Here is a 15,723-nt window from a genome sequence, read left to right on the forward strand (position 1 = left end):
AGTTCCTAAACAGTCTTAAAAAAAAAAAAAAAATAAATAAAAAAATCTGTCAACAAAGTTTGTTCCTGTTGTGCTATTTTTAATTCGTACTTATAAAATATACTCAATATACTCATAATAATTTCAAAAAATATAAATTCAAGTTTCAAGTGGGTAGTCCATACATTCTCGTTCGCAGAGTGAATTTCATAGATTGTCAACCTTTAGTTCAATTCAATTTGGCAATCATGCAGTGTTGTGCATCTTGTGAAACGCAATTTTCTAATGGTGTTCAATGTGCTAATTGTAAGAGGAATTACGATTTTAATTGTGCCAAAATTACTGAAGGCGGCTACAATAAATTGGGAGCTACTAAAAGGGCTACATGGAAGTGTCCACGATGCCGTAATCCACAAAGTCCTCAGTCTTTGACCGAGTCACCTTCGCCGTCATTGGGTACACTACTTAAGGAGATCCTTGATATCAAACGTAACATATCATGCCTGCCGTCGCTTGCAGAGGACATAAAAACGATAAAAACTGATATTAGCGACCTCAAAGCAACATGTGAATTTAACAGTTCAAAGATTATTGAGGCCGAAAGTAGGATAAGTGCAGTAGAGGATAAAGTGAAAGACATCGAGTCACTTAAGAATATTGTTGATGTATTACAAAATAAAATCGCAAGCAATGAACAGAGATTAAGGCTCAACAATGTTGAAATAAAAGGAATCCCTTGTAAAAATAATGAAAACGTCTTTAATATTTTTGACTCGATCTCCAAAACTGTAAATTGTAATAATCCAAAATCAGAAATTAATTATATCACAAGAGTTCCCACCCGCACTTCGGATAAACTACTTGTAGTGAGCTTCATCAATAGATATATTAAAGAAGACTTTGTTGCGACTACCCGTAAACACAAGAATCTCACAGTTAATGATATAGGTGTTGGTGTTGATAATACCAAAATCTACATAAATGATCAATTAACCATTGCCAATAAACAACTTTTGACCAAAACAAAATCCTATGCTAAAGATAAGGGGTTTCAATACGTCTGGGTAAGAAATTCAAACATACTTTTAAGAAAAAACTCCACTTCAAAGATTCTACACATAAAGACTTTGGACGACCTAAAAAAGATTATATAAATATTTTTTCAATGAATAAGCAATCAATTCTAATTTTTTATTTATATTTTTCTTACCTTCTCTTTTATGTGATAATTATATTTACCGATCCTGTTATTCTCTTCTCTATATTTTATATCTACATTTCTTACTTTATTTTTTACTGTATTTTCCACCATATTTTTTACTATATTTTCACTTTTATTAATAATAATTATTTGAATATAAATATTATTATCAAAGAATATACACTAACTAATTCCATATTTTATTTTACTAATACTTATTTCAATTCAATTGCTATCATCAATAATTGTTGTTTGATAATTGATTCTATATCTTCATTTATAATTACATATATTTGTACATGCAATTACATTTTTTACTGTAATTTCTTCCATACTTTTTGCTCTATTTATAACTATAGTTTCACTTCTATTATTGATTATTGTCTTAATATTAATATTATTGTTAAAGAATATAAACTGGTTAATTCCATATTTCACTTTGTTAATATATGTTCAGATTCATTTACTACCATCAATGATTATTATTTGAACAATAGTTCTATATCTTTGTTTATAATTATTGATGCATGTTCATTTGTATACATATGTCTATGCTTACCTACGCATGTAGGCTTATACGTCTATCTTTACGCACTCTATCAATTCTGCCCATATATTATGGTTTTTGTTTTCATTATTAATTATTGGTTCTTTCTTATATTTCTAAACGCACTTTATTTTCAATTCTATCGTCAATTGTCATCTAAATCATTGTTTATTATTATATTATGAACAAATACTTGCCAAAAAACTATATAATTCGCTTTATTAATTTTATTTTAACTCAATTGGTATCACGAGTGATGGTTTGCTCGGTAATTCCGTATCGCTTCTATGGATGCAAGTATGTATGTGTATATTTATATTCATATACACATAACTGCTGATATTTATGCTTCTAGATATCTACACGTCTATCACTACGTACTCATCAATTGCCAATTCTATTTACGTTTTACAATTTATCTTATTTTTATTACATTGCTATATTTTATTCTGTGTACTTTCCATGTTCCTTATTTCCATGTGCTTTATTTTCCTACTCTATTAATACGTTTCATTTTTATGTTTGCATACATATTGACATGTGTATTTTCGTGTATAATTGTATGTACATATGTGTGTATGTGTTTATATGCATTTGTATATGCACATATATATATGTGTGCGTACCTTTTTATTATTTTTCTGAGACCACTTAATGGATTCTATTAATTTATATTATCAAAATGTACGTGGTCTCCGTACAAAAACTGATATTTTTTTACGAAATATAAACATGTCCAATTATGATATTATTTTGCTTACTGAAACTTGGTTGATGGACACTATAAGTGATCAGGAACTCTTTGATGAAAGATATATAGTGTGGCGAAGAGATCGTAATTATGTTAGCTTAAACCAAAAACGTGGTGGTGGTTGCCTTGTGGCAACTAAGCGTGAACTTGGAGTTGTTTCACGTCCAGAGTGGCACTCTTCTGCGGAGGATATCTGGATATCTCTCACTTTACGCAGCACCACTAATCATCGCAACCTTCTCAAATTTCATATATGTGTATTGTATTTATGTTCTGAGAACATAGGTAATTCTTTTAATACTCAACTTACTAATTTTCTTGAAAACATGTCTACTATTTCAACTAACTACCCGGATGATAGATTTTTAATCGTTGGAGATTTCAATCTAAGTAACATCCAATGGTCCCAGGATATCTCCAGAGGAGGACTTATACCTATCAATTCGTTAAGAAGCACCGAAATGACTCTTATTGATGCATTACATTTTTGTAATTTTAAACAATATAATGGAGTACTTAACTTATTCGGCCGTATTCTTGATCTAGTTTTATCAAATGAACATTTGGTAGTAGATGCCTGTTTAGATCCTCTCGTTCCTGAGGATCCTTATCATAAATCTCTGTTAATTACTGCTGATCTAACTTTTTATCGATCACTTAGATCTAAACCTTATACTAGATTCCTTTTTGATCTTGGTAACTATAACGAGATTCAAAATGAATTAAACTCTGTTTCTTGGTCTTATTTACATACTGTTTCTCTTGATGATGCTGTAAATTCATTTTATAATCTTATATATAATTTAAGGGATAAATATATCCCACAGAAACATGTTCAAAGTAGAAAATTTCCCGCTTGGTATACTGCACCCCTAAAAAAAGTCCTGAAGGAAAAGTACAAATTTTTTAAGAAATTCAAAAATTATAACAACCTGGATGACCATCATACCTTTGTACTATTACGCAATCGGGCAAAAACTTTAGAGAAAGAATGTTTCAAAAATTATATGACTATAGTAGAAAACGACATTTCCTTGAATCCCAAAGCATTCTGGTCCTACATTAAATCAAGGAACAAAAACAACGTCCTACCTCATATTCTGTATCATGGTGACATTACTGCTGATACGGGGGTGGACATTTGTAATTTGTTTTCTTCCTTCTTTTACTCGACGTTCCTTAAACCGGTCTCTAATCAATCGACTTCCTCTTATCCCTTACCAACCAACGTCTGTTCTGTCACATCTTCCTCTGAAATTGGATCAATTGAAATTCGAAGTGAAAAAGTATTAAATATTTTGAAATCAACTGATATTCATAAATCAGCAGGCCCAGATTTAATTTCTCCAATTTTTATCTCAAAATGTGCTGAAAGCCTAACTTTACCACTAACCATTATTTATAAAAGATCTATTAGTGAGGTCCTTGTACCTTGTATCTGGAAATCAGCATTCATATCTCCTGTACATAAGAAAGGAAAAAAAAAACGAAATTTCCAATTACAGGCCTATATCAAAGCTATGTATATTTGCTAAGATATTAGAAAAATTAGTGTACGACCAACTTTTTCCAGCTATCTCGCAATCTCTTAGTATGCAACAACATGGTTTTCAGAAAGGACGCTCAGTTACAACAAATTTACTACTATTTAATGATTTCGTTACTAATGCCATGAACGATCGGTCTCAGGTTGATACTATATATACAGATTATAGTAAGGCATTTGACAGGATTGATCACGATATTCTCCTTGAAAAACTTTTACAGATCGGTATTCATGGTGATCTCTATAGATGGTTCACCTCATACATTACACGTCGATCACAGGCTGTCTCATTAAATGGATTTATATCGAAATGGATGAATATTCCTTCTGGTGTTCCACAAGGCTCCCTCTTGGGACCTCTATTATTCAATATTTTCATCTTCGATATTGAAAAATGTTTTCAGAATTCAAATGTACTATTATTTGCTGATGATATGAAGATTTTCAAGAGAATAGACAACCGAAATGATACTTTGGCCCTACAAGATGATTTGTTCAGGCTAGAGGCTTATTGCAGCATAAATAAGTTGGAAATTAATGTAGCAAAATGCTCCTGCATAACCTTCACCAGAAAACTATGTCCAGTTGACTTTCCTCATTCAATCAACGGACATAGACTCACAAGGGTATCGGAAATTAGGGATTTGGGAGTCTTTTTAAACTCTGATCTATCCTTTAGTAAACATATTGACAATGTTGTAGCTCGAGCGTCGAAGGCCCTCGGGTTCGTCATCCGGTCCTCCAAATGCTTTACTTCTATAAAATCATACAAAATACTATATTGTGCATACGTAAGAAGTATTGTTGAGTTTGCATCCCAAGTTTGGAACCCAGAATACTCTGGTGCAAGAGACAGATTGGAGCGCATTCAGAAGAGATTCTTGAGGTACGTCAGTAGCCGTTTTGGATTAACCTATACTTCCTATGAAGATGCTTGTAGGTGTCAGCATATACTTCCTCTTGTCAAAAGAAGGGAGATAGCTGACATCTCAACAATTTTGAACATCCTTAACGGCTCGATCGACTGTCCTCAATTATTGAGCAGACTATCATTGCGTGTACCAAATAGAATGACTAGATGTAATGAGCTCCTTTACATACCTAATACTTTTTCTAATTATGGAAGAAGCTCATTCATCTGGCGTGCAAGCTCCACCGTCAACACACTAATCTTAACAATTTCTATGTTTGACTTATTTAATATTAATGCTATACAAGCTAGAGTAATTATTGCAAATTTGTTTTTCGATGATTAATTTTAATGAAAATTTACGATTGTGATTATGAATTTTTATTTTGATGTATTTATTTTGTCTTTTTGTTTTTTGTTATATATTATATTTTTTTTATTATTTCATAATTTTTATCATATTATTATTCTTATTACTTTGATATTTTTATTATACTGTTATTTCTATTTTTTTTCTTTTTTTGTTTTCTTTAACTATCTTACTCTATTATCATTTTTGTTTCTTATTTTAAATGTTTGAGCTTTTCTTTTTTTTACCTATATGTGAAAATTATTAATGGTTTACTTAACATAATTATATTTTTTTTACTATCAATCTATGTAACTTAATAAACTGTAAATTTTCCAAATAAATAAATAAATAAATAAATAAGTCCGATTGAACAGTCGGACCGATCATTAATATATCATTTAATGATTTATTGGTTGACGTTTTGGCCGAGGCGTCGAAGACCACTCGGCATTTTGTTGTGAGGCTAGATTCCTTCATAACTGCATGATGAGGAAGATAACAATGTAGCTGATTTGGACTTGGAGGTTGGCATTCGTCCATATGTCCTAGAGTGTGGTACTCATTTATGACTCTCGAATATTCTTCCCTCAGTTTGGGATTTTTATCGAGTTTTCTTTCTAAGTACTGGAATCGTTTTTCAGCTATGGAGACTGATGCGCCCAAGATGGCTGGATTCATTTTGAATGGCAGTGATACGCAAAATTTTCCCGATTCCAGCTTAGTTACATTTTCCAAAAAATGTTCCTCACATTTTGTTTCTTCCGGTGAACGATGTGGCCGCGCAGGAACTTCGTCGAGTTGCCACAATGACTGCACTTGTTCGTTTAAGTTGACCCCGGAGAAATGGTGTTCCGGTGTATTTCCAGTTTGTGTAGGAATGGTGCCTGTGACTATCCATCCTAGTTGAGTTTCATGAAGCTTTATATTTTCGTTGAGAATGATGCATGAAGATTTGAGGATTTTCCAAAAAACTTCCGCTCCTAATAGCAGATCCACGGGATTGGATTTATTCCACTCTTGGTCCGCCAGTTTGATGTGCTTAGGTATGTAAATTTCGTTGTTTCTTATCGTGTGTCCTGGTAGTACCCCGGTAATGTCCTTTAGAATGAGACACTCGATATCTTCGGAGAATGGTGAGCATAACGAGGTTACTGATGTTTTCAGTGTCTTGGTCACCTGACTTGGCTGATTTGCTATTCCAGTGATCACGCAATCGACTTTTCCGTACGTTAGATTTAACCTTTTTGCAAGTCTCGTCGTTATATAATTAGCTTGAGAGCCTGAATCGAGCAGGGCTCTGCAGGTAATGTATCCTGCGTTGGATCGTAAGCTTACTTGAGCTGTAGTTAGGAGAGGTTCTGTTGGCACGTCGTTTTGTGCTATCGTGCTGATGGTTTGTTTTCCTTGCGCTCTTGGCTCGTGAATGCTTCGATGGTGTTTTCTCTTACAAATTGAGCATCGATACTTTGACGTGCATTGCTCCTTTGCATGTCGTGATGACAGGCAATTGTAACAGAGGTTGAACTTCTTTATGAGTTCACATCGCTGTTTAATAGTTTGTTCGGTATATTTTGGGCATTTGTTTACAAAGTGTCCTGCCGAGCAAATGTGACATCGTGGTGTCAGTTGTGGTGGAATTTCTTCTGCCGTGACTTCTTCAGCTATGGCCACGTGAGATTTGATTCTTTTTGTATTTACTGCGTCTGAGGTTGCAGTTGCTCGTAGAGCGTTGCATCTGTTGTTAAGGAACCGCTCGAATGTTTCGTAGCGGGGAATTGATTTGTCGGATAACGACATTTCCCAATCCAGTTGGATTCGTTGTGGGAGCTTCCTTAATAACATGCAGATTAGAAAGCCATTCCATTCGCCTTCCGGTTGTAAATTCCATTTCAGTGCTTGGATTGACGCAGTCACCTTATCCAGCAGAGTTCTCAGGTCTTTATGATTTTCCCTTGTAATTGGGACGAGATCCAGGAGTGTGTAGACCTGGTTGTTGTGGTTCAGGCGAGGGTGATCGTATCGGTCCGTCAACAGAGTCCATGCTTCCAGGAAACTGTTCGCCGATGCTTCGAGTCCATCGATTAACTTCTTGGCCGTTCCACGTAATTGTGCTTTCAGCAACAAAAACTTTTCCCAGTGATTGTAGGCGTTGTTTTCAGCCACTACTCGGGAAAATGCTGTTTGGAAGCTCTTCCACTCATCATTGGATCCATCGAACGTTGGCAGGGTGATCGGCGGAAGTTTGATAAAGTCGCTTCTGTTCTCCGTTTGCCGATTCCAGCTTACTCGTTCAGTGGCCTTTTCAATGGTGAGGGCCTCCATGCTGTCTTTCAATTCGCCATATTGATTGATCAGCTGGTAGCGTTCTTCGATGACGGAATTGAGTTCGCCGTCATCATTGTTGGCGTCTTGTTCCCTTTGCGCGCTTTCTTCAATGTAGTTATTGAACGCCGATTTCACCACGTTGAATCGGAGTTCGATTTGAGTGCGGCTGCCGGGAGCTTGTAATAACTCGTCATAATCCTTAAAGACTTTAATCACAGCCTTTAAATTCTGAAACTGCTTAATATCCTTGGCGGGTGTAGGTCCGACCATCGGTGGTGCATTGTCTATGATAGAAAGGGTCTGCATTTTATCTTGCAGCTCGTGGATTGGCATCTTGAGTTTGAAATGTTCAGTCCGGTTGTGGCTTGTGATTAAATCGAATAGACTGTGCGAGTGTTGTTTATGTACATGTATGCATGTAATAAATATTCATCCAATGAATTAATTGAACGAATTGATTGTTGATTAAGGTACACGTTGCACAAAGAGTTTATTACTTGTAGTGCCGTGAACAAAAGGTATACCGCGTCGTTGGTTTACATCGAACGTGATATTATTATTAATTAAAATATCTTATTTAAAAGATTGGGGATCAGTGACGATCCGCTGATGGCGTTGTTGCTACTGTTGTTTGTTTACATTGGGCGTGTAACGATTGCCAAACAGTGGGACTCAATATAATATTTTTAATCACTTTTAATCTGTCGACTGTGGTCGATTTTCAACGATTCCAGTGGGAATGCGTATGAGTATTTTTTATTCCTACAATTATCCGAGGTCAGGTTATGTGTCACTTCCGAGGTGACATTTTCTCGCCCTTTCAGTCGAGACAGCCGCTTCTTGCGTCTTCTCGACTCAACGGCACGAGTGTGGAGGGTCCTTCGAGTATAGATAGATGATTCTTTCACATCTTCCAACTTCGAGGCCCTTTGCTCTGCTTTGCGCAACCTTTAATGCGTCAAAGTCGATGAGCCGTTACCTACTACGGGTAAATTTATAGGGGCAGATAAAAAACAGAGAAATTGATGTGACAGTATGTTCCCACTTCGTTGCGGCATAAAGCTGGACGCAAGCAAGTGAAAGAGGAAATGCTGATGACGTGTAATTAATACAATTGTTCCACGTGAATTTTCAGCAAAACTTCGACATTAATAAACAGTAGAACAGGGAAAACTTATTTCCTTGTGCCCGGTGAAAAACCTATTGCTACTTTTTTAGGTAACAATCACTAACCATTTTAGTGGGCACGACAATAATCTCTACCACGCTCACAAGCGTGGATTACTAGAGGGGGTGAATTCCGACCACTTGTAGTGGCATGAACAGTACGGAAATTCGATGAGGAAAACAAATGTCGACCACGTGCATTAGCACGAACAGAAGATAATTTATTCCTTGTGCCCGGTGAGAATCTATTGCTACCTTGTTTGGTAACAATCACTAACCATTTTAGTGGGCACGTTGATAATCTCTACCACGCTCGTAAGCGTGGATTACTAGAGGGGGTGAATTCCGACCACTTGTAGTGGCATGAACCGTACGGAAATTCGATGAGGAAAACAAATGTCGTCCACGTGCATTAGCACGAACAGAAGATAATTTATTTCCTTGTGCCCGGTGAGAATCTATTGCTACCTTGTTTGGTAACAATCACTAACCATTTTAGTGGGCACGTTAATAATCTCTACTAGAGGGGGTGCATTCCGACCACTTGCAGTGGCATGATCAGTACGGAAATTTGAAAAGAAAACAAATGTCGACCACGTGCATCAGCACGAATTGTTACACATTAGGTAACATAAATTAATTTAACAAAGGTCGATCATTATTGGGGACCGCCGGGTGTCCCTTTTGGGATGAACACGAAATTCATTGTATGCAATAATTAAAAAACAGAGGAAAAATGCGACCGCGTTTTATATAAATTTGCGCGTCGTGAATTTTAATCCGTGGTGAAGCGCATCAATCCCAGAGAGCTGACGATTGATTCATGAGTGATTATTTTATTTTTAATTATTGAATCGAAAGTTTCGTGTGGTAGGTATGTATGTACCTCCGCTGACTCGCTCGCTGATGAGTTTATTGTAACAATTTTATGCACGCGATTTTTTCTTCCGACCGAATTGCAACAAAATTCGCAGTTGCGTAGATCGCTAATTGCGCTTGAAAATACATTAATTTAAAAATAGATCTACGCTTATCTGAAAAGGAAAAGGGAGAAAAGATATATGGAAATCAATAGACTGGCCTTTTCACCCTGCTCCTCTCGTCTCTGCTGCTGCAATTTCCAGTTCGGCTCGACCACGTGTATTCTTGAAATTTCTTCTACGTCGTCCTTGGCTCTGGATTGTACTGGACCACGTGCACAGGTAGATCCACGTCGTATTGAACCAGATTAAATCCAGCTGTTGATGTTCACCAAGTAGACAGCCGTCGATGTACTGGATGAAGATCCGGCTTCCGAAGGGCCAACATGGACAATCATATACCCGTTCGTGATGACTGTACAGGGGTTGGTCGTAGGGTTGTTCGAAGCTGGGGTGGATGAGTTGAAGTGGACTGTATGGTAGGTAGGTTGCTGGTTTCCGCTTTCTTATAACGGGTGAAAGATCATCCAAGATCGATAGCTCGTGACGTAGAAGGGTAGACAAGTAAAAGATGTTGCGGAATTTGTACTCGTCGTTTATTGTCACAGAATAACACACAAAAATATGGTGGCGGGCGAGCACAAGTAAAGCCGAAGATGGCTGGGGCGAAGACACAAACACGCGAAGGGGTGGCGACACCAAGGGGGGGGGGTGAGGGGAGGAAGGAGTACGAGGAGCGGGTGACAAGGGGGGGGGGGGACGCGAAAGTCGCGGCCTTGACCGTGACTGATTTGCGAAATGACCGAAGTGACCGAAGTCGTGACCGAAGTGTTTATTAATTGGCGCGCACGCTTATTTATAACAATTGTCCGACCCTTTCCTCCCATAGTTTGCACGCTCCAAGGTGTCTCAAACTGTGGGAGGTCGTCGGACGTAACAAAAGTTCTTCCAGTAAGGTTAGGTTAGGTTAGGTTTGGTGAGGTAAGCACGTTTTTTGGATATTTTGGCAATGTCGAATTCTTTGATTTCGGTGATGTTTAGGTTAAGTTGGGTAAGGTTTAGTGAGGTAAGCACGTTTTGTGTATATTTTTGCAATGTCCAATTCTTTTATTTGAGTGATGGTTAGGTTAGGTTGGGTTAGGTTTGGTGAGGTAAGCACGTTTTGTGTATATTTTTGCAATGTCGAATTCATTGATTTCGGTGATGGTTAGTTTAGGTTGGGTTAGGTTTCGTAAAGCTAGCACGATTTGTGTATCTTTTTGCAATGACCAATTCTTTCATTTCGGTGATGGTTAGGTTAGGTTAGGTTAGGTTTCGTGAAGTAAGCAAGTTTTGTGTATATTTTTGCAATGTATAATTCTTTGATTTCGGTGATGGTAAGGTTAGGTTGGGTTAGGTTTGGTGAGGTTAGCTCTTTTGTGGATATTTTGGCAATGTCGAATTCTTTGATTTCGGTGATGGTTAGGTTAAGTTGGGATAGGTTTAGTGAGGTAAGCACGATTTGTGTATATTTTTGCAATGTCCAATTCGTTGATTTCGGTGATAGTTAGGTTAGGTTGGGTTAGGTTTTGTGAGGTTAGCACGTTTTGTGGATATTTTGGCAATGTCGAATTCTTTGATTTCGGTGATGGTAAGGTTAAGTTGGGATAGGTTTAGTGAGGTAAGCACGTTTTGTGTATATTTTTGTAATGTCGAATTCATTGCTTTTGGTGATGGTTAGGTAAGGTTGAGTTAGGTTTCATGAAGCTAGCACGATTTGTGTATGTTTTTGCAATGTCCAATTCGTTGATTTCGGTGATAGTTAGGTTAGGTTGGGTTAGGTTTTGTGAGGTAAGCACGTTTTGTGGATATTTTGGCAATGTCGATTTCTTTGATTTCGGTGATGGTTAGGGTAGGTTGGGTTAGGTTTGGGGAGGGAAGCACGATTTGTGTATCTTTTTGCAATGACCAATTCTTTCATTTCGGTGATGGTTAGGTTAGGTTAGGTTAGGTTTCGTGAAGTAAGCACGTTTTGTGTATATTTTTGCAATGTATAATTCTTTGATTTCGGTGATGGTAAGGTTAGGTTGGGTTAGGTTTGGTGAGGTTAGCTCTTTTGTGGATATTTTGGCAATGTCGAATTCTTTGATTTCGGTGATGGTTAGGTTAAGTTGGGATAGGATTAGTGAGGTAAGCACGTTTTGTGTATATTTTTGTAATGTCGAATTCATTGCTTTCGGTGATGGTTAGGTTAGGTTGGGTTAGGTTTCGTGAAGCTAGCACGATTTGTGTATATTTTTGCAATGTCCAATTCGTTGATTTCGGTGATAGTTAGGTTAGGTTGGGTTAGGTTTTGTGAGGTTAGCACGTTTTGTGGATATTTTGGCAATGTCGAATACTTTGATTTCGGTGATGGTAAGGTTAAGTTGGGATAGGTTTAGTGAGGTAAGCACGTTTTGTGTATATTTTTGTAAAGTCGAATTCATTGCTTTTGGTGATGGTTAGGTTAGGTTGAGTTAGGTTTCATGAAGCTAGCACGATTTGTGTATGTTTTTGCAATGTCCAATTCGTTGATTTCGGTGATAGTTAGGTTAGGTTGGGTTAGGTTTTGTGAGGTTAGCACGTTTTGTGGATATTTTGGCAATGTCGATTTCTTTGATTTCGGTAATGGTTAAGGTAGGTTGGGTTAGGTTTGGGGAGGGAAGCACGTTTTGTGTATATTTTTGCAATGTCGAATTCATTGATGTCGGTGATGGTTAGGTTAGGTTGGGTTAGGTTTTGGGAGGTTAGCATGTTTTGGGGATATTTTGGCAATGTAGAATTCTTTGATTTCGGTGATGGTTAGGTTAGGTTGGGTTAGGTTTGGTGAGGTAAGCACGTTTTGTGTATATTTTTGCAATGTCGAATTCATTTATTTCGGTGATGGTAAGGTAAGGTTGGGTTAGGTTTGGTGTGGTAAGCACTTTTGTGGATATTTTGGCAATGTCGAATTCTTTGATTTCGGTGATGGTTAGGTTAAGTTGGGATAGGTTTAGTGAGGTAAGCACGATTTGTGTATATTTTTGCAATGTCCAATTCGTTGATTTCGGTGATAGTTAGGTTAGGTTGGGTTAGGTTTTGTGAGGTTAGCACGTTTTGTGGATATTTTGGCAATGTCGAATTCTTTGATTTCGGTGATGGTAAGGTTAAGTTGGGATAGGTTTAGTGAGGTAAGCACGTTTTGTGTATATTTTTGTAAAGTCGAATTCATTGCTTTTGGTGATGGTTAGGTTAGGTTGAGTTAGGTTTCATGAAGCTAGCACGATTTGTGTATGTTTTTGCAATGTCCAATTCGTTGATTTCGGTGATAGTTAGGTTAGGTTGGGTTAGGTTTTGTGAGGTTAGCACGTTTTGTGGATATTTTGGCAATGTCGATTTCTTTGATTTCGGTAATGGTTAAGGTAGGTTGGGTTAGGTTTGGGGAGGGAAGCACGTTTTGTGTATATTTTTGCAATGTCGAATTCATTGATGTCGGTGATGGTTAGGTTAGGTTGGGTTAGGTTTTGGGAGGTTAGCATGTTTTGGGGATATTTTGGCAATGTAGAAATCTTTGATTTCGGTGATGGTTAGGTTAGGTTGGGTTAGGTTTGGTGAGGTAAGCACGTTTTGTGTATATTTTTGCAATGTCGAATTCATTTATTTCGGTGATGGTAAGGTAAGGTTGGGTTAGGTTTGGTGTGGTAAGCACTTTTGTGGATATTTTGGCAATGTCGAATTCTTTGATTTCGGTGATGGTTAGGTTAAGTTGGGATAGGTTTAGTGAGGTAAGCACGATTTGTGTATATTTTTGCAATGTCCAATTCGTTGATTTCGGTGATAGTTAGGTTAGGTTGGGTTAGGTTTTGTGAGGTTAGCACGTTTTGTGGATATTTTGGCAATGTCGAATTCTTTGATTTCGGTGATGGTAAGGTTAAGTTGGGATAGGTTTAGTGAGGTAAGCACGTTTTGTGTATATTTTTGTAATGTCGAATTCATTGCTTTTGGTGATGGTTAGGTTAGGTTGAGTTAGGTTTCATGAAGCTAGCACGATTTGTGTATGTTTTTGCAATGTCCAATTCGTTGATTTCGGTGAAAGTTAGGTTAGGTTGGGTTAGGTTTTGTGAGGTTAGCACGTTTTGTGGATATTTTGGCAATGTCGATTTCTTTGATTTCGGTGATGGTTAGGGTAGGTTGGGTTAGGTTTGGGGAGGGAAGCACGTCTTGTGTATATTTTTGCAATGTCGAATTCATTGATTTCGGTGATGGTTAGTTTAGGTTGGGTTAGGTTTCGTGAAGCTAGCACGATTTGTGTATCTTTTTGCAATGACCAATTCTTTCATTTCGGTGATGGTTAGGTTAGGTTAGGTTAGGTTTCGTGAAGTAAGCACGTTTTGTGTATATTTTTGCAATGTATAATTCTTTGATTTCGGTGATGGTAAGGTTAGGTTGGGTTAGGTTTGGTGAGGTTAGCTCTTTTGTGGATATTTTGGCAATGTCGAATTCTTTGATTTCGGTGATGGTTAGGTTAAGTTGGGATAGGTTTAGTGAGGTAAGCACGTTTTGTGTATATTTTTGTAATGTCGAATTCATTGCTTTCGGTGATGGTTAGGTTAGGTTGGGTTAGGTTTCGTGAAGCTAGCACGATTTGTGTATATTTTTGCAATGTCCAATTCGTTGATTTCGGTGATAGTTAGGTTAGGTTGGGTTAGGTTTTGTGAGGTTAGCACGTTTTGTGGATATTTTGGCAATGTCGAATTCTTTGATTTCGGTGATGGTAAGGTTAAGTTGGGATAGGTTTAGTGAGGTAAGCACGTTTTGTGTATATTTTTGTAATGTCGAATTCATTGCTTTTGGTGATGGTTAGGTAAGGTTGAGTTAGGTTTCATGAAGCTAGCACGATTTGTGTATGTTTTTGCAATGTCCAATTCGTTGATTTCGGTGATAGTTAGGTTAGGTTGGGTTAGGTTTTGTGAGGTAAGCACGTTTTGTGGATATTTTGGCAATGTCGATTTCTTTGATTTCGGTGATGGTTAGGGTAGGTTGGGTTAGGTTTGGGGAGGGAAGCACGATTTGTGTATCTTTTTGCAATGACCAATTCTTTCATTTCGGTGATGGTTAGGTTAGGTTAGGTTAGGTTTCGTGAAGTAAGCACGTTTTGTGTATATTTTTGCAATGTATAATTCTTTGATTTCGGTGATGGTAAGGTTAGGTTGGGTTAGGTTTGGTGAGGTTAGCTCTTTTGTGGATATTTTGGCAATGTCGAATTCTTTGATTTCGATGATGGTTAGGTTAAGTTGGGATAGGATTAGTGAGGTAAGCACGTTTTGTGTATATTTTTGTAATGTCGAATTCATTGCTTTCGGTGATGGTTAGGTTAGGTTGGGTTAGGTTTCGTGAAGCTAGCACGATTTGTGTATATTTTTGCAATGTCCAATTCGTTGATTTCGGTGATAGTTAGGTTAGGTTGGGTTAGGTTTTGTGAGGTTAGCACGTTTTGTGGATATTTTGGCAATGTCGAATACTTTGATTTCGGTGATGGTAAGGTTAAGTTGGGATAGGTTTAGTGAGGTAAGCACGTTTTGTGTATATTTTTGTAAAGTCGAATTCATTGCTTTTGGTGATGGTTAGGTTAGGTTGAGTTAGGTTTCATGAAGCTAGCACGATTTGTGTATGTTTTTGCAATGTCCAATTCGTTGATTTCGGTGATAGTTAGGTTAGGTTGGGTTAGGTTTTGTGAGGTTAGCACGTTTTGTGGATATTTTGGCAATGTCGATTTCTTTGATTTCGGTAATGGTTAAGGTAGGTTGGGTTAGGTTTGGGGAGGGAAGCACGTTTTGTGTATATTTTTGCAATGTCGAATTCATTGATGTCGGTGATGGTTAGGTTAGGTTGGGTTAGGTTTTGGGAGGTTAGCATGTTTTGGGGATATTTTGGCAATGTAGAATTCTTTGATTTCGGTGATGGTTAGGTTAGGTTGGGTTAGGTTTGGTGAGGTAAGCACGTTTTGTGTATATTTTTGCAATGTCGA

General features: G+C 37.4%; 1 protein-coding gene across 1 annotated transcript; it reads right to left on the bottom strand.

Annotated features, from left to right (window-relative positions):
* Window positions 1–5: 5 nt before the first annotated feature.
* Window positions 6–7,944, bottom strand: LOC143918624 (uncharacterized). Its single transcript, XM_077440565.1, has 2 exons — window positions 5,659–7,944; window positions 6–14 (listed from the first exon to the last, which is right to left on the bottom strand). The coding sequence occupies exons 1-2, from the start codon at window positions 7,942–7,944 to the stop codon at window positions 6–8; spliced, it is 2,295 nt and encodes a 764-aa protein (XP_077296691.1).
* Window positions 7,945–15,723: the final 7,779 nt, after the last annotated feature.

This window comes from Arctopsyche grandis, chromosome 11 (assembly GCF_051622035.1).
Source record: "Arctopsyche grandis isolate Sample6627 chromosome 11, ASM5162203v2, whole genome shotgun sequence".
Lineage (NCBI taxonomy): Eukaryota > Metazoa > Arthropoda > Insecta > Trichoptera > Hydropsychidae > Arctopsyche > Arctopsyche grandis.